This window comes from Strix uralensis, chromosome 9 (assembly GCF_047716275.1).
Source record: "Strix uralensis isolate ZFMK-TIS-50842 chromosome 9, bStrUra1, whole genome shotgun sequence".
Classification (NCBI taxonomy): Eukaryota; Metazoa; Chordata; class Aves; order Strigiformes; family Strigidae; genus Strix; species Strix uralensis.
Window position 1 is genome coordinate 18,553,851 of NC_133980.1, and position 23,619 is coordinate 18,577,469.

At 42.0% G+C, this 23,619-nt stretch overlaps 1 protein-coding gene across 3 annotated transcripts in view; it reads left to right on the forward strand.

Moving 5' to 3' along the window:
* Positions 1–18,727, forward strand: part of PID1 (phosphotyrosine interaction domain containing 1) — an 87,827-nt gene extending 69,100 nt beyond the window's left edge. For all 3 annotated transcript variants that reach the window (XM_074878233.1, XM_074878235.1, XM_074878234.1), the window contains exon 3: positions 16,738–18,727. In XM_074878233.1, coding sequence (XP_074734334.1) covers positions 16,738–17,214 — 477 coding nt within the window. In that variant the 3' untranslated portion in view covers positions 17,215–18,727. The remainder of the gene's footprint in view (positions 1–16,737) is intronic.
* Positions 18,728–23,619: the final 4,892 nt, after the last annotated feature.

The following is a 23,619-nucleotide window of genomic DNA, read 5'->3' on the forward strand; positions in this document are numbered from 1 at the left end:
TGCTGTGCTCTGCTGCCAAAACGTCCAGTGAATTCACATGGGCTGACACAGAGCACTGGAAAGTCCAAGGTCATTTTTGTTCTGTGGCCTTTCTAAGTTCCTGCTGTTGCATTGCTATCAAAGAGTTGGACACCAGTCTATCTTCTTAATTTTTTAAAAAAATACAGTCGTTCCTTAGTAACTTCAAGCTGATCAACTGTTGGAAAAGAGAAGAGCAATAGCTCCTTTAAAAGAAGAATTCAGTGGGTCTTCAGAATTAGGAGGGGGTTGGCTTTCTGGCAGTGCTGTGCATGTGATGATGTCCTTCTGGTATGATTAGGGGCTTTGTTCATCTGAGAATCATCTGCTGAGAAGTGCATATCCCTAACAGGTTATGTAGTGATCAAGGAGAGTGACTGTACATGTACCTAAGTCTTTAAGTGTTGTGAAAGCTGCTGTGTGTGGCTTTATCCATCTGTGTGGAAGGATTTGTGTTAGTCTTTTGTTGATTCTTGCAGAATTTTTCCAGGCCTAAGATGATGATTTTGCCATCTGGCAAAGCCCAGAGCTTTATCTCCTTTTCCACACATGCAGGACACTCTTGGATACAAATTTCTGTTCTGTTCTTTTGCAGTGTGTATGTTTACTTCATTTTCCTTTCAAAAAAAGTAGGTTCCTGAAGGTGACAGCTTAGTTGCTGGAACTGGAGAAGAACCCAAGCAAGATGAAACCTGTTCTTGCCTTTGCATCCTTGATTTAATTAGTTCAACTGCAAGATCTTGGTTATACCTGACATCGTGTTGTGTAAGAGTTTTAAGTGTTGGAAAGTGTGAAGGACATTGTGTCTCCTTTGCCTAAAGCATAAAAGGAAAAGGCCATTTTCCTTTTAAAAAGAAACTCCAGAGCAGTTTGTGCTCTACATCAAAGAGAAATGTTTGGTTTCCTGATCTCTTCCAGACAGTTTGTAATACAAGTCCAAATCCAATCTATAAGTAGTAGCCAAAGTGATTTTTGCCCTCTCTCAAGTTCTCGCTTGCTAGTTGTGCTGGTTATGTATTTTTCCAAAGTGCAGCAGCCTTATATAATGGAGAGTACATTTTGCTTTGGCGTGTGGTACCGTGCCATCATCCAGTTGGACCACCTTCAGGGGAGCACAGGTGGCAGTTCTGCTGGGATCTCACAGCTTCTCTGATTTTATTAGCCTTTTTGGCTGGTATCCTCTACAGTATGACCTACCCCTGAGATGCACTTTCTTTGGACCACTCCATGGAATTTCTTCTGTTCACCTTCTAAAATTTCTTCCCAATATCTTAAATTAAAAATGTCTGGGAAAACCTTTGTGTTCATTCTGATCATTGGTTTATGATCAGATTGACTCCATTTCAGTGGCTGTAAGGAGCCTAGGAGTATCCTTATGGATCATTCAGGGACATCCATGCATTTCCCTGTGAAGCGTGTACTCTGGTTTGCGATCTGGAAACAGCTGCATATCCAGAAAGAGGTTTCTTGGGGTCATATCGTGGCTCTTTCCCTGTTCCACACATTTCCGGTCTTCCCTATATAAAGTTCCCACTTGCTTTGGTTTTCATAGCATCCACACTCTGTCCAGGCTCTGTCCCAAGCAGATGACGCTCACACCTATTTCCATCACCAGGCTGGTGCGGGCAGTGGTGGTGGGGCACTTGTCCATTGCCAGGATTGCACTTTCCTGGGAGGGAAGGAAGGAGGCACAGCAAATAGCAGGCAGGGAGGCAGATGCAGGAAAGTAGTGAAGTTACCTTGCTTCATGAATACCTCTGCTTTGTATTTGCTGATTCTTGGGTGTTTATGTAGCCAGGACCTACTCTGCAAAGTGAGTGAGAGTGTAGCAGACATGGTGGTGTAAAGGCAGTGCTTCCCCATGCTTTTGGGAGACACTTCTCCTAATGCCACGGTGCTGTGAATGAGACGCACGGTGTCTCAGGTGCTGCAATCATTGGAAAACTATGTCTCTTTTTGCAAGGGTAGCACTCTGAGCGGGTTTGCTAGAGCCCAATTTCCTTTTCCATTAATTACACTGCTCCATCATAAATTGCCCTTGCAATTTCCCTTGGTAATAGTATTCATCACCTCCTCTTCTAAACTCTGGATTTGAGGCATATAGGGACGTGTAGGCAGCTGTTGTCTATATTTTTAACGATACAGCTTGCTAAATGCTTCTTTGAAAAGAAAGGTGTTATAAATAATTCAATGGAATTATTCTGTGGTACATATGTATGTATAACATATCCTGTTAGAATAGCATAGTGTCACTTTATGCATACAGATAGGAAGCTGTCTATGTGCACTGCTGAACAATTTGGGATCTTAGGAAGCTAAGGCTGTGACAGGCATTACGGTATGATGCATGAATGCCATTTCTGGGCGTTAGTGAGTTCATCCCCAGACGGGCTGTGCTCCAATTCACTAGTGCATATTGTGTGATCTTGCTGCCACGGGAGGCACTGCCTTGTTCTTGCTGTGGCTGTTTCAAATATTGAGATTTTTGTAATCTCTCTTTGGTGCTTTTGTAAGGAGATGCAGTTGTTTTGTATCTACATTTTCTTAATGAAAATAAAAATCTTACCTTGCTAATGACAAAACATGAAAACAAATTATAATCTATATTGTCTTCCATTATACTTGGCTTTTCAGGTGGGGACTAACCTCTATTTCAGCTTTTTCTCCTTGGGAAAGAAAAGGTAAACAAGATCTCCAAAGAAGCATCATGTGCTGGCTGCCCTTGCCTGGAGTAAGAAACACGTCGGGGAGGGTTTGTTGATTTTATCAGGGTTTTTTTGGGTTTTTTTTGTTTGTTTGTTTGTTCATTTGGGTTTTTTGTGAATTTCTTATAGAAGCAGGATGTTTTCTTCTAAATAAGATTCCTTCCCAGGAATATCTAGGTTGGTCTGTTCAGATTTGATTTTTGCATACATGGCTTGAACTTTAATGCTGTTTGTGGGTTTGCACTGTAATTAAAGAATCTTCTACATGGTTTCAGCCCAACAAGAGATACCAAATTGTTTTGATGAGGAGGCAGCACAGGAAGAGAGTGGAAAGCTAGAGACAGATGATAGGGGACAAATAATATAGTGTGTACTTTTACTGTAAATGTCTACATTTTTAGCATAAAGTAAATCTAAAGTAAATTCTATGTTACCCAAACTGCTGTTTTCTCTCCGTTGTGCTGTCATATTTAAGCTCATGCATAATTAAACTTAAAATATATGCCATTTTCTATTTAAAAGTATTTAACCAAAATAATAACAGCTTTGGTAGGAAACCAGACTGTTAGGAGAGACTTAGCAAGGGCTTTGATCCTGTGAGTGAAAGTACAACTGTGTCTCATACCAGTGTTGTATCAGACGCCCTAGGAACAGGAGCGCTTTGACTTTGCTTACTTCAGCGTAGATGGGGAAAGTTACAGAATTTAAAAAGATGAGTAATTCCTCATTTGTTAATGCACACACCGATCTCTCTTGCCAAATCTCTCTCTGTATTTCTAGATACTGAAAGAATGGTCAGCTTTTCTTAAAATGCTTGACATGTGTTGCTGTCTGTGCTCTTTTGAAAACATCTCTGTCAATATCTCAAAGCAGAGGGAGAGAGGACTCTAAACCCATGGGCTTTCCTCAAATGTCTGGAAATATTTGGTTCCTGCTGTTTGGGGAAGAGAAATCTTCCCCTGCAGTTTATTCCAGTCTTGGCCATTGCTTTGTCAGTTCAGACCCTACTTCTTTATTCTTCCCTTTCTGTCTGATACTGGAAAGTGCTCAAGAAGGTATTATGCACTGGTTGGCCTCTTATTTGATATGATAAAGAACTACTAAGCTCTTAAAAAGATGTGCTTATTCTGTTAAATCATTTTAATAACTATGGAAAATATAGTGTAGGATGATGATAAATGGCTAAGACTAAGTATTTACTTGTTATAGAGCTCTGAAACACCTTGTTAATGGAAAATATTTGAATAATTGTTTATATAGAAAACAATCATCAGACTTCTGAGATTTTTGCCAGATATATATTGCAGTCATAGTTAGCAATATGCTAACTTTTGGTGGTGAGACCTCACTGAGCTTATGGAATGGCCAGTGCTTCATAGGATGGATGTATTTTGCTTAGAGAAAATGCCATAGGCAACCTATAATGTTGCTTGCTTTAGGAAGCTGTATTCTGTTGTCATGCTGAAGAGCTATTTCAGAGAGTTAGTCTTGCTTTACCCAGAACTGACCCTCTGTCCCCAGGCCAAGCAGCAACTGGAGCAAAGGTGTCTGAGCTTCAGTGGCAAAGCACCCAGTAGGCTCTCTGCTCCCTATGGCTTGGCCCTGTAGTCCCAGCAACTGCCAGACTGTGAAGAGGAAGACAGAAAATAGGAATGAGTGGAGCTGCTGTTGCATTTCTTTTACCCTAACTTCTCCTAAAGTAACGTAGGCTCTGGAGAATACATGAATGTGATGCTCTGCAGGTTCAGCGGTTGCTCTGAATCAGTATTGGTCCCACCACTGTGTTTGCTACTGTAGCTTTATATCCTTTCTTTCTTACTATTCATACAAATACAGAAATCCTCTGCAAATATAAATTGAAGCAATTTTTAAAATCCAGATGCCAGTTTTGGTTGGCTGAGATCTGCAAGACTGAGGCCTTTTTATAATGCTATCGATTATTATATTTTTAATTGCAGGTATTTATTGTTGCATGAGGACAATAAGTGTCAAGAAAAACAGTGAAGGTTTTATTTATTTCCATCATAGGTAGTTCTTTTTTTCCTTCGATTCCTAAAATTTGCACCCATCTGTCCTTCGTCAAACAGCAGCGCTATTCACTACAGATTTTGTCTTTGCAAAGTCAACTTCAGGGCCAGTGAAAACTATGAAAATGAATTTTCTGCCCTTTGTAAAAGCCATGACCTCTGTAATACCAGAGAGATGAACTGTGGATATGAAGGGAGCTCCTTGGAGTTTGCTCCTAGTGAATAGTGATTGGGTCTGACCTGCAGCTGTCTGAATTGTACTAGGGGCAAGCTGCTGTAATAGATGATCTAAACTGCAGCAATGATAAGTAGAGCTGTCCCCAGAGAAGAGGACCTTTGCCCCCCTCCCCTTCTTTCCTCCAGACAATGCTCCACTTTGGAGTGCTGCCTTCCAGGCTCTCCAAACCAAGGCTTGGTCTTTCCTTTCATCTTAAATTAGCACCATAAAAGTCTCCATGTCTTAGGTTTTGCTCCAGGTGGTTAAAGACTGTGCTTTCTGGCTGCTATGTGGGCTCATCACCTGAGAGCTGAAATACATGCCAAGAGAATGGGTTGGAGGCAATATAGCTTTTTTGGAAAGGCACATATGTGATGCTGTGATTAAATTAGCCAGAAAAGGAGGGAGCCTCCCTCTGCGTTACTGTAAAGGATGTCTCACTGCCTGGAGAAATCCCCAGGAGACAAACCTCTCTGGAGCCCAGGTATCCTGCATGAATACCCAAATCACTGGATTCTCACTGGGGCTAAGGTTCACTTTCAGATCTTTCTGTACTGGGTGGAAAGACATTATCCAAATGGAAAGTGACTGTAGTGAAGGCACAGGCAAGCACTAAATCCATTGTGAAAATGGGACCTTGGAGGCACTGTGAACCATGGCTTTGGAAATGAATTCAAAACTGTATGGCACCATTGTCTTTCATCATTACACTCTGTGGGCCATATTTGTTCTTTTAAAGTCTTTTCTTTAGTCTGTTAACATACTGTTGCATTGTTGAGTGAAATTTCTATTTAAGTTGTAAGTTGTAAGATAAGTTATAAACCTTACAGGCAGCGACATTGTATTCTTTCTATCTGCGCAGAGCCTGTGTTGCTACAGCCCTGATCCAGAATTTGATAACACTAAAAACCATAAATGATAAATCAGTCATATTTATCTAAGGCTCATTTAGCAATAGAGTTGTTTAACTATATTTTATTTTTAATAATGTATTTAGTGCTTTTTATTAAGTTGAAATATGCAAGGTCTGTTTTTCATTGCTGGAGCGTAAGAGCTCCATCCCAGTGTAGGCACTGTATTTTTTTCGACTCCAGCCTTTGAATAAGACTTTTCCTGGAGATGCTAAAACTTGAGAGCTGGAAAAATCTGTAAGGATTTGCTAAGTCATGGAACTCATTTCACATAGTGATGCATGAAGGGGATGTAAAACTAATGACCAAGTACCTTAATAGGAGACTTTGCAGATGCAGGTATAGTTACATTTATATGGGAGGTGGTATTTCTGCATTCCCCCATTCTCTTCAGGGAATGCATTTCATTTGCAGTGTGTGGAGAACAGCAGAAGGAATAAGTGCTGCAATGTCTGGGAGTCTCTCATGTCTGTGGTTCGTTTCATAAATTTTTCTTTTTTTGAATGTTACTGGTCTTAACAGCACTCAGGGGGAGAGAGAACTGAAATGGTTTAGTTGTCATTATTTTTCTTCTGTTCTTCCTATGATGTAGGCCTGACACTTCTCTTGACTACAGATTGGGTTTGCATTTCATCTTCAGTGGTCCCTGAAGCTGGCTCCCTTCCCTTTTGCTCTTAATTTCAGGTGTTGTCAAGTTGTGCCAGGAAGCAAGTGCAGTTGAGATGTTTGGTCTCCAGAACTGAACGTCTTAGTAACATGGGCTTTGTTCAGTTTTATTACTTGGCATCTTCTTTTAAAAGGAAGAACTAAAGGGGAAATACAATGATCTTGTGGGGAATGCTCAAAGAAGGGAACCTTGAGGACAGATCTCTTAGCCATAAAAGATCCTGAAAAACATGCACTCTGCATGTCTTTCTGGGAGTATTTCAGTGTCCAGAGTCTTGGAGAGTATGTAAAATGCACATGTCTTGGTGGAAACGGTGGCCCAAGTTACATAGCCATTCCCGTACTCGCTCTTTGCATGCTCCATTAAGTACAATTGAAGTTTTTGTAGGACTGGTGCCAAAGTGAGCTTTCTGTGGGTTGGAAAGGAAGGGGAACAAAGTAAAAGCAAACAGTCTGCTCCCCCCCCTCTGCCTGTGGGCTCCTTCCCTCTACTATGAGACAACAGCTGTGAGCAGCCCAGGACCAAAAAGCTTTCTGAAACATGATGAGTTGCTTAATCAGATTTCCATGCTTGGTTTCAACCTCATGTAATTAAAGAATGTGGAGGGAAAAAAGCTTCTGTGTAATTTGAATATAAATGTGAAGGTAGATGTCTGTTTGGGGGGAGATCATGATCATACAAACTTACACCACTGTCTCCTGGCAGAAGGGACATTCTCAAAGTGAGGGTTTTGAGATGGAGGAGGAGAGGTTTTGGAAGGACTTTGTGTGAAGGAAACTCCAAGTAATTGCAACTAGTGACTGCGGTGTGGGTTTGTTTTCTTCTGACTTCCCTGGCTGCCTCCACTTCTCTTCTTGCCCTGGGAAGGCTCCTGAAGGACAATGGGAAATGAACTGGGTTATCCAAGAATTAATTTCAACCCAGTGGTAACTGGGCACAGAGAAAGGAAGTTATGTGAGGCAGTGAAAGGAGACAAAGGAAGAAAGTGATCTAAATAGCAACATAAAGAAAATATTTGGGAATAAAAGTAATCATCAACTTGTACAGTAGGGTGTCCAGCAGCCCTGCTGAGGTTGTATATCATGGATGCATTTGTTCATTCAGTTATGTCTTGCACTACAACATTTTAAAATTGCTGCTAGAATTAAATTGATTTCTTGAGTTTTAAATAGTACAGCATAAATCTTCCACTCACACCAGGACCCAAGTGTCTCTGACTGCAAGCTAACTGCAGTTTGCCAGTTCCACTTGATTTCATTTCAGATTCATCCCCACAAGCCAAACCACAAAAAGAGCTTCCTGTCCAGTGGAAAATGAAATGCAAGAGGCGATCCTTTTGTTGCTAACAGGAGGTTGCAGGGAACAGAGTTGGCTCTTGCAGAGGTTGTGTTTGGGCTTGGTTAACCATTTTGCCTATTAGGCAGAGACTCCTGGATGCTGGATAGATGCTCCTAGGTCTAACTAATGACAGTAGTTTAATACCCAGAGTCATTTATAAAGAGGCTTGTTGAGCAGCAGCATGATGTAATGAAAGGTGAAATGCTTGGACCATTGCGTTTCTCAGGGTTGTGTTTCCGAGGGAGAGCTCTACTTGCTGCCTTACTTGTCCTGCACTGGCTATTTGGCCAGTAGAGCCAGGAGACTTTTTCTTGTTTGCTTTTGTTTCTCTCAGAGCTTCCAAATTAAGCTGTCAAGGGTAAATTTTTCTCTTCTGGTACATTTATTTACTAAATTTTAAACTTGCCAAATGTCAGTGTTTTTTCACCCTTCTCCCCCAGGCAGTGTGGGCTGGTGTTGGTGATGGGGCTGGTCACACGGGGTAAGGAGGGCTCTGCTCCTGTGGGCATTCTGCAGAGATTTTTGTTTTCTGCTCCCCTTCCCAAGTGCTGGCAGCGGGAGGCCTGGCAGAGCTCTGCTCTGGGAGGACTGGGGTTTTATCTGGCTGGGAAGAGGGGCTCTGGGATGTCTGTGTGCTCTTGGGTGTCTTGCTCAGACTGGGACAGGATCTCAGAGATGTGCCATGCGCTTGACGTCCATTGTCTGCAGTCCCTGGAGTGTTTGTCCTGCTTGGTGTCTGAGAAATGAGAGGTCCTTCGTGGGTGAACTCTGCTCTCTCTCAGAAAAGCCCTGTGTCCAAGATGCTGCCCTGGCAGATGTGGGACTGGACTTTGGGACACCCACCCTGGACCACAGTTAACACATCTGCTGTGCCTGCTGCTATGTGTAAGAGCCTTTCTAGGCTAGCTGAGAAGCAGCAGTGCAATTGGTAATATGTTTTTTCTTTCTACGGGGGATGAGCATTTTTCAAGAAAATGCGTTTTCACAGTGCTCCAGCTCTTCCTTCTCCTTCACCTGCTACAGCTACCTGGAAGCATGGAGGCTGTAAAACCTGGAAGAATAATGATGGGTTAAAAATAACCAGAGCTCTTGTGTCCTTTAAAGGGATTTAGTTGGAGGATTGAGTTATGTTGAAAGTGACTGACCTGTGTACACCTTACTTGTATGGTGAACGCTTTCAGGGACTGAGCTAAGGCAGGATCTGCTGCATGGTCACAGCTAAGAAACACATGAGAAAATAAAGGCACCTGTGAAAAGCTGCTGTGAGCGTGGCTGTGGGGACAGAGGGAGGGAGGGAAGGAGCAGCTGCTGCCCAGCGGCTGTTTTTCTGAAGGAGTTCTGAAGATGTAAAGAGTTGAATGCACTTCTTGCTGGGCTTGTTTGTTATTTTTGTTTTTGAGGGGGAATTTTAGCATTGTTTTAAGACTTAGGTTCAGCTTTGTTCCCACAAAAGAAGTCAGATGCTGGCTGTTGACATAACTGCTGAAGAGGTGCTGACATTTCCAGCTTTTTCTGGAGCTACTCTTTGATTTCTGAAAATAAATCAAGATATTAACTACTGATCTTTTTTTCACTCCCTTCTATACCAGAGGGCACCCATCAGAGTCGAGGGTTATTTTCCGTTAAATGGTTGCCCAGCTCAGTCTGTTCTCCCTCTGAATTTAGTCTCCAAAATAAAACAGGTCTTCACATATTTCTGTAAGCCACATTACTGCGTTTACTGAGCATTTCTGTGTGCTGAGGAGCCCTGCGGTTCCCACAAAGACCCTCGTGTTTGTGCTGTGAAGGCTTTGGCTGGATGGTGGGCAGTGTGGGTGAGGAGGCAGTGACAGGCAGAGGGAAACTGTGCAGCCTTTTTCCTTAACTGAGTGAGTTTGTTGGGTCTTACTTAAGCAAACGTTGCTTGAATGCAGTTCATGGTATTTGCTCAGTGATTCAGTGGAATGTCTGGGATATTTTTATTTTTCCTCCAGAGCCAAAAACCAGTTTTTGGCTTTAAATCCTGAAGCTGCCAGCCTGGGGCACAGTCACAGCACCTGAGGGCAAGAAGAGCCGAGCTGCTGCGGAGGTGCGGGGAGACGGGCACCCTGGCTGACACGGGCACCCTGGCTGACACGGAGCGCTCCCTCTGCACCAGGGGCTGAGTGTGTTAAAGATGTTGCAAATGACTCTACAACTAAACAGCCGGACAGCCTGCTGCAGGCCTGTCCTGCTTGTATCCCAGCTCTGCTGTGGATAAAAAAAATCCAGTTTCAGTGCTCAAAGCTGTGTGACTCTCCGAGAGCCCTGACCTGCCCTGGCCACCTCGTGTGGGAAGCACTGTGGGCTTTGTGCATGCTGCCATTGCAGTGAAGCTCCTAGCTGGCCACCTTGTCTCCTGGCCGGCTTTTCAAATGTACACTGGGTCCTCCGGCCCCAGGGGACCAGCAGACATCCTGGTAGGTCCTGCCAGGCTGCCCAGGGCTCCTCTTGGAGAGTCTCTCCAAAGCTTTGTGACCAGGGATGGAAGGGTAACATGATGTGTGAAGGGTAGGTATTCCAGGTGGCAGTGCCATGGGGAAACATGCCCTTTTAATCTTACTTTTTCTTACATATATTTTTATTTATTTTTGTCTCTGAACTAAAAAAGGTGATGTTTGGGATCCACCAGCACCATATCAAATGCAGTCTTTTGATGCCTTTTGGAGGCACTGGGGGGGTATGGGGCAGTATCCAGACAGCTTTGGACTTCACCAAGCCTGGTGCGTGGTGCTGTGGCCAGCTGCTGGGGCACAGGGAGGCCCAAGTGCAGGTTTCCCAGGTTTCCTGAGCAGCAGCTTCTTGAAGTGTTTTCCAGACCTGGTAGTGATGTGGAGATCGAGCTTGCTTTGTTCTGGCTTTGACAATATATGCATGGAGGCCGAGTGAAGCTTGGGCTTTCTTGTCCTGCGTGTGCTTTTGTATTGCAAACTCAGAGAGTGTGTGTTCATCTGTGTTCCAGTGGCAATTCATAACAAGACGTGCACATGTCCTCCCAGACCTGCTTTTGGCTGCTCCTTTCTTCAAGTCTCCTCTGTATTCCTCTTTAAATATTTTTGCAAGTTTACCTGATCTTTAGGCTGATGATTCTTGCTTGGCTGGGACAAGCTGATGGTTTACTTATTGACTGGAGGGTCTATACCTGTGTATCCTGACACAGACCCCTCCAATTGTTTTTTTATTACCACGTGCCCTGAAGATGCCACAGAAGAAATTCTGATTTCAGGAAGAAAATGTCTCATTACCTCTGCTTCCCTCACCTTCAGGTGAGGAATATCTTACTGACTTGGATCAAACTTAATCAGATGCAACTAGACCAGATTGAGGTTAAAAGAATGTTTATTTTAAAACACAGATCAATGAAAGAGACAGTCACTTATTACTAAGATTTGTGTAAGTTTCAAGATCCTCTAGGGTATGCTCTGGTGACTGCAAACATGCAGAGTACATACCTGCTGGTTCAAGTTCAGTGCTCTGTTTGTTTTAATTTTTTCATTTTCTTAGTTAATTTTGTTGACAAAGACCCTCATTATCTGGTGTGAAAGAAATACTTATATTAAAGAAATAAGTACTTAATTTCCCATATGGTCTTTTCATCATGGTCTTGAATAGTGAGATAGCCCAGAGTCCTGTGTGTATATGTGCCAGACTCCTGTGCCAAGAGAGCATCTGCCCTTGTGTAATGTAATAATTATGGATCTTTACAACTTGGATCTGCTTTCTTGGAGCAATGATAGTCTGTGAACCGGGAATAGGGAACAGAGGGAGAAAAATAAATAGGGCTGCCTAACTTTAGGTGCTCAACTGAGGCTTGTGAGTTAGAAGCAGGATGGATTTATGGTCCATAGGGGAGTCAGATCTGAAGTCAGATTGACACATGCAGGAGCTAAGCTGTTCTTTATCTCCTATGAGCTGCAAGTAAACAATGTGAAATCAATGATAAAGAAAAGAATTGAGTATGGAAAGTAAAACCCCCTTACTACTTCTGACAAATCATGCTGTGCTGGAAGTGAAAATGTCTATGGCAGCTGCTGTATTGGTCTTTTCAAAGTTGGTAGGCTCTTGAGCCTAGTTGTTAAAAGATATTTTCACTATATGTCACTGGACTGAAGGGGTTGAACCAACAATGTCAAAACACTCAGATGTTGTTTTGTGTCCAGGACGGCGCATGAAAGATGACATTGATTAATCCTCATGTCCTTTGACACGAGGCATCTCTACATGTCTGATGACTGTAGCTGTGTTATGAAAGGGCACGGCATTTTTCTGTTGAGGACAGTTTTGTCAGATACTGGCACGGGTGTTAGCAAGTCTCTGGGGTGAAATAAGGAGCTCTTCAGAGTATCTTGGCTTTTGCTAAAGGTTTGAATGTTTGCAAGCACAGAAGTGCTGAAACCACAAGTGTATTTTATGTCATGCTGGGTGACAGTGGCTTGCCAGCGAGCGAAGGATCAGTTGGAAAATGCCAGTTTGCCATAGAAAGGCTGGAAAGAATGTGGATAATTTTTAACACACGAGAAGCTGTTGTGAGTTTTATCTTCCAGAAATCCATGGGAAAGATGGAACACACAAACCAAAGGACTGAAAGTGCCATAAAGAAATATATTCCTGCCCCTGGAAGAAGATATGATATGAAATGCTTTTATTGCTTACGGTTAACACAGTGGCATTGAGCTGGCTTTTCCATTCTTTTTCTCACTTAAAATACAGCGTTCAAAACAGGTAAAGGCTGCAATAGCTTGATCATAATTTACACATTACAACCAACCTGTGGCTACTCTGGCCCCTCCTAGAGGGGAGGAAACTGGCCTCAGCTTGTATAGGATGACACTTGCTATAGGACGTGCCATGCTGTCACAAATAAGTCATCTTCCTGGACTGATGTTTGCTGCCAGGTGACCTCTGTCCAGTGTTTTGGAGGAAGGAAAAGCATTATTTGAACTTTTGCTGGTGGTCAGAGCTATATTATCACAGATGAGGCTTTCAGCCTGAGCTGTGGCTGTTGCCAGTCCTTGTCAATCAGTGATTACTCTCTAGTTAGTAAGGCTATATGGTTGATTCTGTTCAGGCACTTCTTCAGTGTGTATTTGCACATGCACACATAATAGTAATAATAATAATGATGATGTCGTCTTTCTGTGCCCTTCACATCTGGTTCTTACAAGTATTAAAGATTAAATTCTTTTTTTTTTTTTAATACTTTCTGCTGGCTTTGCACTGATGAGACACCATTGATTTTAGTGGAAAAGACCAGTGGGAATTTTTGCCTTTTTCACTTGATAACGGAAGGATTAATCTGTTCTTTGATCTCTGGTTGGCAAACTTGGATATCGTAAAGGAAGATGATTGTACTGTAATAGCTTTACTCTAATGATGTGTGTTTCTGGACATTTAAATAAAGAAGGCTGTGCTGTGAGACGTGATGACGTAGGAGCCGGAATGCAGGGAGCATTCCTTGTGGAATAACCTCCTAACTGAGAGCTCAGGCAGAAGTGCCCTATAAATCAATCTTTTGCTGGTTTTAGTTCATAGTGGTACCATCCCTGCAATTATGTAAATGTTTATATCTAAGCTGCTAAATGACCAGCTTCAGTTGGTTTAATTTATAATGGATAACATGTAGATGATATTTAATCATGAAGAAAACTTTGTTCTAAACAGGATGCTGCTTTTTTTGTATCAAATATTCGAGGTGTCTTGCCAGCCACTGTATCCCTGTTCTGTATGTAGCAGGGGACCGTGAAGCAATGAAACGTTAGACATCTGTCTTCACTAAGAGCTTCGGTAATGCTACTCTTGTGAAATACTTGTATCTCAGCTAGGAAAAAAAGGATCATTTGTTTAAAAAGAAACAAAAAATAACATTAGTAGGTGTTGGTGTTTCTGTGTAAGACACTACAGGAGAGACTCTGAACCAGAGGTTTTGTTTATTCTCTCCCCTGTGAACTCCTGGTTGTAATGGCTAAGCACCTCAAAAATATTTATGAACGTGTCCTCAAAGGAAAATGAAATTTATATAATGGAGATGGAAAATGGTGTTAAAGGAAGCAACTTTCCGAAGGTTCCTACACAGTTATACTGGGACAGAGCTGGGACAGTAAATCAGACCATTACATCCCATTTTGGTAAACAAGCCATCATCCCATCCTTCTTAGTAGTTACTTCTGCCTTGGCTGCTTTTCTTTGTAAAATACAAATAATTTATTTGTAAGGAATACATTTTTTTTTTTTGTAACTTCACCCTTAGGCAAGCCATGCACGGATTGATGGCCAACAGGGGGTTGCAGTTAGCAGCAGGGAAGGAACAGTGAGAACATTAAACTCAATTTACACTCCCGTGTGACAACCTGCTACGGTCTTGCTCCTCAGCTGCCAGAGGAGTCCTGAGCGTCACTTGGGAGTCGTCCATGCTGAGAAGAGGATGCTCTGTGTGCCGGGGGTGAATTTGCAGCACCGAGCTTAGCAGTGCTAACTGCCTGGGAAGACCTGTAATAATGCTTCCGAAGTGGGATGTAGATGCCTTTGCTTTCCTCTCCTCTCCCATTCCTCACGCTGTTGCAGCAGTGCAGCTCATGTGCTGTCAACAGCTTCCTCTTGCAGACAAGCCCGTAATGAAACAATTCCCTGCATTTACTGTTGTGCACTGACAAGAGGGGCTTATTTCTGCACGCTCCAAGTGATACCTGTCTTCTCCAAACAGCAGCTGGGGGGACAAAATGTTGCAGTGGTGGCAGCATCTCTCCTGCGGCCAGGGATTCAAAGCTCTGTTTGGGCAGTGACAAAGTGCATGAGCAAGAGGCTAATTCTCTGTTCCTCAGGGTTTAAAGGCTTTGTGCAAATCTCTTTGAAGTCAGTGAAGGACTTCTATTACTGCAGTGGGCTTTGAATCTAACCCCAATTGCTCAGTTAATTTACAGTGTGTGTTAGTCTTTTGTTAGCTGGCTTGTGAATATGAAATGGTTCTGAGCAAACCTTTGGAGAATATATTGAGCGTGCAGATTTGCACACTGATCTTGATCTTTTCAAAGCAATATGACTGCGGATATATGTTGAAATACGCCCCAGTATTTTGCAGATACATTCCTTTTTGGTCTTGTATGTGCTGTTTATATGTGTTTAGTTGGCACCATGAGCTCTGAGGTTTTCTTTTAAGTTATTCTACAGTACTTTAGGGAACTCAACTCTCATCACTAATAAAATAAAATGAAGTAAAACACTGGTAGGTCTTACCTTGTTAACTGTTCTAGCTGTTGTGTTTCCCACTGTTCCAAAAAATATAAAGCTTTATAAGATTTAACATATTCCCAGTCCAAAGCATGAATATTTATAGGCAAAGAGTAAGACTTCCCATTTTGAAAGGTCAGTGCTATGAAATTGCTTTTTTGGCAGGCGTGATTAAGCCACATGGACTTCCAATAATGTTTTGTAAGCTTTTTCCTTAATTACAGTTTAATTTAGGTCTCAGAGTTTAATAAAACCTATGAAGCTTGCAGCAAAATATTTTTCTTGTGGCAAATTCTGTTTGCACGGAATACAAATCCTGAATTCCTTTTGGGTATGATTTTAAAAATATATTTAAATGTGGAAATCCCATATTTTTTCTTTGCATTTCTTAAAACATATACAAAATAAAAATAGCTGATACTGTGTGTTTAATACAGAATTTTTAGAAAATTAGTTTGGAAAGTGCATGTGATTACTTTTTTTCTTCAAGCGCCTTGAGTAAAATGCACAAGCGAGAGGCACAAGATTCTGTCTCAAGCAGTTACTGCTGCAAGAGACAAATTAGAAGCAATTTTGCTTTCATATAGTTGTTCTTAAATGCACCATTCTGACAACAGCAATAAATAGAATAATCTGCATAATTGTATTTATGTGGTGCTGATCTGTCTTTTCTAGAGAAAATCCCTTTTCTCAGATAAAAGAATCTTACATTCAGCTGTAAGTGGAAGAAAGCCTCTTTAGCAACTGCACAGACTTAGGGGAATGTTTCTGCACAGGCTTAATACAAAATTTTGATATGGACCTCAGTGAATTTGATTTTTGGTGAACAAAATACAGTAAGGGTGCTAAAAGCACCTTGGTTCCTGTACAGATTAGATAACAGGATATTTACTCAAAAGAGCTAGACAGAAAAGCACAGAGATGATGTGATTAAACTAAGGTAGATTTATTACTAAATTTTTTTTTCCCAGCATATTTTCTTAAATTGATGTAATAAATGTCTTGGCCCTGCTCAAAGATAGAGTTTTGAACAGCTTTGAGCTATTCCTGGCTTAATACTTAAGTAGAAACAACAGAAGTGGTGGAAAAACAGGATCATTTTGGAAAATAATGTTCAAACCATTTAAAATCCTCTGCCGTGATCGTGCTTTTCTGACCCCCTGCAGCCTTGCGTTATCAAACTGAGAATGTCTCAGTCTCCCTAATATTAATGTTTGAAATACGACACAAATAAATCATCTGAATAAAGTAGAGGGAAAAAAAAAGTGGTTAACATCACAGCTATCTGGGGTCTGCTCCACTGGTACTTAGACTTGCTAACATGAGCTTAGAGGTACAGTCATGGGCTCTAAAGCTAGGCTTTCCAGGAGAGCTGAAGAGAGTGAAATCCCTTCAAACTCAGAGACTCAACATGTTTAACATCTGGGTTTGGATGGTGAAGTCACCATTGGAAAGCAGTTTGAAAACTGTTTTACTGAAGATGATGGGGAAATTGGGGAGTTTGCAGAGTGGGTGCTTTTGTTTTCCAGATAAAGGAAAGTTCCCTGGGATGGCAGAAAGCAACACCAGAGTCTGCTGTCTGTGCTTCACCTATCTTTGCTCTTCTTTGCAGGTTACGTATTTGGGTAAGGTTTCCACAACAGGGATGCAATTTTTGTCAGGCTGCACAGAGAAACCAGTCATTGAATTATGGAAGAAGCACACACTTGCCAGGGAGGATATTTACCCAGCTAATGCCCTTCTGGAAATTCGCCCTTTCCAAGTCTGGCTGCATCATCTGGACCTCAAAGGTGAGGCAACGGTCCACATGGATACCTTTCAGGTAGCACGTATAGCCTACTGCACTGCTGACCACAATGTCAGCCCAAACATCTTTGCTTGGGTCTATCGGGAGATCAACGATGACTTGTCCTACCAGATGGACTGCCATGCTGTAGAGTGTGAGAGCAAGCTGGAGGCCAAGAAGCTGGCCCATGCCATGATGGAGGCCTTTAAGAAGACTTTTCACAGCATGAAAAGCGATGGCCGGATCCACAGGAACAGCTCGTCAGAGGAAGTGTCTCATGAATTTGAATCTGACGATGGCTGACTGAACTCATGCATGGTTCAGCAAAGGCAGAAATGGCCTAGGGAGTGAGAGCTGAGAGATGAATAAGCAACAATTGAAATTGGGGAATGAAAGGACTGCCAAACACTTGTCTGACCAGATTTTAAATCAAAAGAGCAATTCAGTACCTACAGATATGCATCATTAAAGTAATTACATTACACTGAAATCTGCTGCTGTTGTAAAAGTGAGGGGAAAAAAGCTCTCTTCCCAATCTCTCTCACCCACCCATCACTGTCCCTTTCTCCTCTCTGTAGTTCAGGTACATACCATTAAGTAGAGTCATTCCTGTTTGTCGCATAAGACTGGTCAGGCACTTTTATTAGTTGCTCCTCTGGCATTCCTAGATGGGTGCTGATGTTGATGCACAAGAGCAAGTAGACCTGGAAAGCCCTGATGATTCCCGAAGAATCTTTCTCTCCATGATGCATCACAAAAATCCTTTGACCATGTGTAGGCTAAGACAGCCATACATAGCCTTTTAGACTAATGGCCTGGCATTCTGCAGTTAATTCACATTTCACAGATAAAAAAATGAAAGAAGATGCTTGTATGTGTACACATTATATCATATGCTATCCTTTATTTTATTCATTGTACCTATTTTCTTAATATACCTGCTGCCATGTCTTTCACTCAACACCAGTAGTTGCAGTTTCAGACTATATACTGCAGGATACCAAAAAGGGGTGGGCAAAAATATTGCACAATGGCTAGGGGTACAGCAAGCCAGCACTACTGTCGGTGCATTTGCCAACCCTGATGTGCTCCACAGGAGGGGGGCTTACTGGTGGGAGTTGAGGGGCACTTGAGTCTGTCAGTGTTTGAACTGTGACTTCTCATCAACCTCAGGTCCAAAGTGATATGAGCATGGTAGCCTCAGCTCTGTGTGACCGATCTCTGCATTGCTAGTCGAGTGGCCCTGGTGGGATGGAGCTGGTAGTGCCTCGTCACATAGCAGGGCTGCAATACTGTAAAGATCAAAGGAAATGGTCCCTTAAGAGTCAGGTTTGAACATCTGTTCTGGTTGAGAAGCTCATGTTAAGATTCCCATATCTTTTCTTGTTCACAGATACACAGAGTCATGCCTTTCTTAAATGCAGATGTTTAATAAAACTCAAATAAAAGGAAAAACTTGTTTCACTTGATATTTTTTAAGGCCGAGAGCAGATCAATAGTTTGCAAGTAATGCTGCTCCTTTATACAATTTTGTTTGTAATTATGGTAATGTTAGGGGCACTAGGGCACCTTACAGAAGCCTTAAAAGAAAGCTAATCAAAGCAGATGATAGCTCTGTCTGTGTTTTGTGGGTCTATATGTTTGTATGTGAGAGTGTATGTGTGAGTCCAGTGTTAAAGCATGTAGACTGAACATGGAGACATATTGAGGAGGGCCCACACCTCTTGAAATATGCTTGTTGCTTTACAATGTATGTAAACTATTCTCCAGCATAAATGCATTCGTACTTTAATAAAAAAAAATGTTTTGAGTTAAAGCTTGGGAGTTTTAAGCTGTCTTTCCAATTCAAACTCTGTGGGGTTTTTTTATGTGTGTGGGTTCTGTGTTCATTTTGTTTAGTGGAATGAAAATGTTAATTTTATTTCCATTTAGTATTACATCAGTCTCCATGAGAATTACCTTTAATACTTTTAAATTATTTTTAAAAAAATATTTAGGTAAATTATTGCTGTGAGATTTTTTTTTTTTTTTTCAATTTGCTGTGTGTGGACATGATTTATAATTTCTACTTTTCAGGAGGTGGCAAGAGATCCCTCCTTGGTGCCGCCCCCCCCCAACCTGGCCAGTTGAAACGAGCTCTGCTGACTGGGAGCGATATCTTGCCCTGCTTCAGAAATTGCAGGGTGGCTCAGGTGCGGCATTCAATGGTGGGATGGGGAATAAGCACCTTACAGAACTGTTTATCTCTGAATCTTTGGATGATCCGGTGTTTCCAAATATAGCTCTAAAAGTGATTTATTTTTTTCTTCCCACAATGTTAATTTGGAAGTGGAGGGTCATGTATAGGCTATATGCTGATTAAAAAAAAAAAAAAAAAATCATGAGTCCTGCCATGTATGCAACTTTTTGACCAAAGGCAAAACTTCCTTCAACTTTTGACAAATTATTTTCTTTTGCCTAGAGCTGTAATCATGTGTTAGTTTCTTTACTTGTTTGGATGCTCGGCCACCAAAGCTGCTATGAGTCAACGTGTGAAATCCTGTTTCATCCTCTCAGCCAGATGTCCCTGCTGACAACGAAGAGGTTTGACTGCGCATCCCAGCTCTTAACCAAGGGCAGCTCAAGTGTAGGAGTGGGAGAAGGAAGATACCAGCCCTCCTCACACACAGGAGCCAAGAAACCTCCTGCCTGCCCTACAGAGGACAGATGATTTAGGTTCAGGATTTCCACTTCTGGAGCAAATACTTCCAAGTGTGGGGTGTGTTCCTGCCATGGGGATGGGTGTGATCCTTCTGACTGACACTGCCTGCCCTTCTCACTGAGCAGTCCAGGCCAGAGCACAACTAACTAAACAGAAATGTTGTCATCATTCTATTTTTAATCATGATCCTTCCTCTAACATGTTGGGATCAGCTGAAAAGATCCTATGTCCCTAAGTCACCTAGAGGTGTGGAATATGCAAAGAGTACCTTTGTGGGAGTTTTTGTTGTCTTTTTTATTTATCTTTTTTTAAGGACAGTCTGAATTTCTGCAAACAGAGCTGCTTTTATTTGTGAGCAACACACAGAAACCATGAACAGAAATGCAAAGGGTTGCTCCAATGTGCTTTTACTCTACGCCCTGAAGTGGTGTCTTGCTTCTCCCCTTGTCACATCTGTGACTGGCAGCATCTTCCAGCAAGAGCCCTGGGCTATGGCGTTACTTCCCTCTGTAGCCCACAGCCATGTGGTGTTACTCAGAACACGAATAATCTGGGCGTGTGATTTTAAGCTGTTCTGTCTACAGTGATGCTCCATGTCAGGGCATGTTGTCATGTGTTGACATTAGCAGCACTGTGGTGCTCTTGTTCAGCGATGGGGATGCAGGTTACTTGGTTGTGGTTTTGGACTGTCATATTTCATGGGGTGGTGTCAGAGAAGTCGATGCTTTCGGGAACACAGGGCTTGCCTGTTTGTGATTTGCCTGTGTGCATTTGGAAATCTGTTCCTAGGTGCTGATGAGGACCCTGAAGGGGCTGTTGTGCAAGGTGGCTGCCGTGTGTGCAGCCCTTGCTGACCTTGCACTGGTTTACAGTGGGTTGGGGAGTTCTCGCAAAGGTGTTTGATACTGTGGCATCTGCGGTAATTCCTCAGCATTTGGAAGCTGTGGATTACATAAGAATTTTGAATGATAGAAATATAATACAAAGGACAAAATTCTAGTCCTTTTGACTAGAAAATCATACCCTTTGAAACATGAACCAGCTATTTTCTAAGGGTTCAAACATGCAAGGGAATATGAAGGAATACGAACTCCAGTTTGTTTTAGAAAACATAAGATTTGAGAAATAATCAGTATCATGAGTTTGGATCCTTAAGATAATTTGGAATTCAGGCCAAATCCCTCTGCATTATCAATACCAAATGTGTGATGCAATTTGCATGAAGGAGAAAAGCTTTTACTCCTAAACTGTGAGTGTATCAGTTATCGCTGACTATCAGTTGCCAATAGATACTGGAATGAAGCATCAAGTTAAAACTTTTCCTTCAATTAATCTGTTGGAAAAGAAAAATCATAAAGTTTCCATCAGAAGTCACTTCCAATTGGCTAAAGACTTTCCTTTTCAACTACAAAGAGACCAGTTTTGGATGTTACTGCATCCCACTGTGGGTTGATGAGTTCCTTCAACTTCAGCCAGGAAAACATGTAAGAGATTTCTTTCCCTCTTCTGTTTGTAGGGAGAGTAGAAATGGGTCAAAAATCTAAGTGTGTTATTAGATCTGCAAGTAGAGAGCATTTAGCTCATTACACCTCAACAACAATATGCAACATTACCGGTGCTTTGTCAAGGTGATCATAATTGCTCAGCTGCTTAGATGTGTATGGGTTTTTTTTGCCTGTGGGGAAGAAGAAAAGCAGAGAGTCATTTCTTTCATGTTTTAAACTCAAAGGCCCCTAAGAACAGCTTAATGTTTTGTTTTGCTTTAAAAAAACTACTCAAAACACAACCAAACAAAAAAAACGATCTGTAGCTGGTTCCACTCCCTAACTTTCCAGCAGTGAGTGGCTTCATTTTTACGTGAAAAAGCAATTGGACGTTGCCAATGAATTGCATTTAATTTTCCTAAAACCAGCAAATAAGTGGCATATGATTGAGAAGCCTTTGATGCAGAGGCAACCCCGTATCAGTCTTTTAAAAAATTTTACATATATAAATTAGTCCTGGAAGCTTTGAGACTTAACTATCCGTGTATTCACAGTGAATTTTATTTGAATTGTAAGGTTCTCTGTGTGTCTGTGTACACATATATATGCATATATATGCACACACGTGTACACACCTACATCTTGAAACGTGATGCTTGTTAATAAATACTTTATGTATGGTGGACATATGTAATAGTAAGTGTATGTGTGAAGGCAATCTTGCATGTTAGTGTTGAGATAAATGGTTTACTTCTTAAAAAGTCCTTTTTCTTTAGTGGGAAGCAAATTAACTTGTCTATCTACATGCAAAATTTGCTATACTATATGCATTGTTTACCATTTACCACCAGAGCGGCCTGCTGCATGCCCAATTAGCTGCTGTAAGAGTGATGTATCATTGGGCTCATTTTTCCCTGTGGCAGTCAATTATTAATTTATGTATAATTGGGAAGTGCTAGTTTAAATGTATGGTTGTTATCCTGTAGACTAGAGTGTTCAGCCTGCCAAGAGTTTACTGTAAGAGAATATATCCTTTTGTGAAAACAGTGACATTCATTATACCTTTTTTCTAATATAATTTTAAACAGATAGGGGGTGTTTTTTAAAAGTTCCTTTTTTGTTGAAGTCCATTAAAATGCTTCCTTCCTTTCCTTGTACAATTGATCATCACTGCTTATACCCATTGCCACAAGGCTCTTTTATCTCCACGACATGACTTCTACACTGCCCAGGGCCCAGGCTGGGGGAAAGCCAGGGCGGGTCCCTCCTGCCCCAGCAGGGCACATGGACCAGGTGCAGGAGGCTGGACTGGGACAGCGGAGTCGCTGGGTAGCTGCAGGAGGCTGTAAGAAAGTTGGGACAGGCTGTTGGTTTGAATATTTATAGCTAAGTTGTACAGGCTAAGCTTGAAGTTTGGGAAGACCTCTCTTGTATAGCAGTAATTCATTGTAAGTGCCATGATAATTTCTTCAGTTAGGATTGTAATTAATTTTGATCAGGGCCGTTAAAGCAGATACAATGATTTATTGAAAATAATCATATGTTTAGAGAGATGATATCCTGTCTTCCATGGTGCCTTCCCTGAAGAGGGTTGTGAAATGTGTTGGAAGCACAGACATGATGCACGTGCTGACCATGTGCTACAAATGGGGTTAAAGCTGCAAACTGTTAAAGCTGCGTGGGGGGTGAAAGGGCAGGGCAAGGCCCCAGCAGGGAAGTGTGTCTACGGGATAATGGAGATGACCAGGCTGAGTTTTTTGCTGTCTGAGCATGAACTGGATATGTGAAAATCTGGGTAGTTCATTCTTCTTTGAATGGCTTCCCCAAACCGAAGAGTTCAGTGAAGACTGAGAAGTGAGGATAAGCTGTTGAAGAGCTTTCTGTGATCAGTTCAGCAGAGATCTTTTGTACCACTGGGTGATGGGAAAGTCTTCAGGAACGAACAAATGTGATGCGCTCAGCTTCCACGGTGGCGACGGGGTTAGGGGATGCTCTGGTATAGCCAGTGCCTGGAGGTAGCTGGGTTTATGCAGGTTGGACTCCTGCCCAGTGCCAGGACTTCATGGGGTGTGCACAGCAGCAGAGAGTTGCTGGGTTCTGGTGGGACGTGCCCACGACAGGGTGCTCGGTGAGTTCCTCAGGTGGCACTGTCTCTTTTTCCATCAGTTGGTTGATATAAATACTTGCATAGCTGATTTACCCTGCTGAAAGAGAGAGTAGCTTCAAATCATGTATCTCAGCAAGAGATGTGGGTTCTGCAAGCTCTTTTCACAAAAACTGGAAGTGAGAAAGTAGGTTTCTAACGTACAACAGAGGAAGTGTTAAAAATACTTGGAGTAACAATTTCTATCTCCTGAGCAAGTCCTGGTAGTGCATTTGGAGATAATACTAATGCTGTGATAACAGCCTAAGGAGATGAAGCCTGAGCCTGACACAGGAACATTTTAGCAATATGATTTCTAGTTATTGCTAGAAAGATGGGAGGGGGTGTCTGGGGAGTGTTTGTTTTGGTTTTTTTAATGT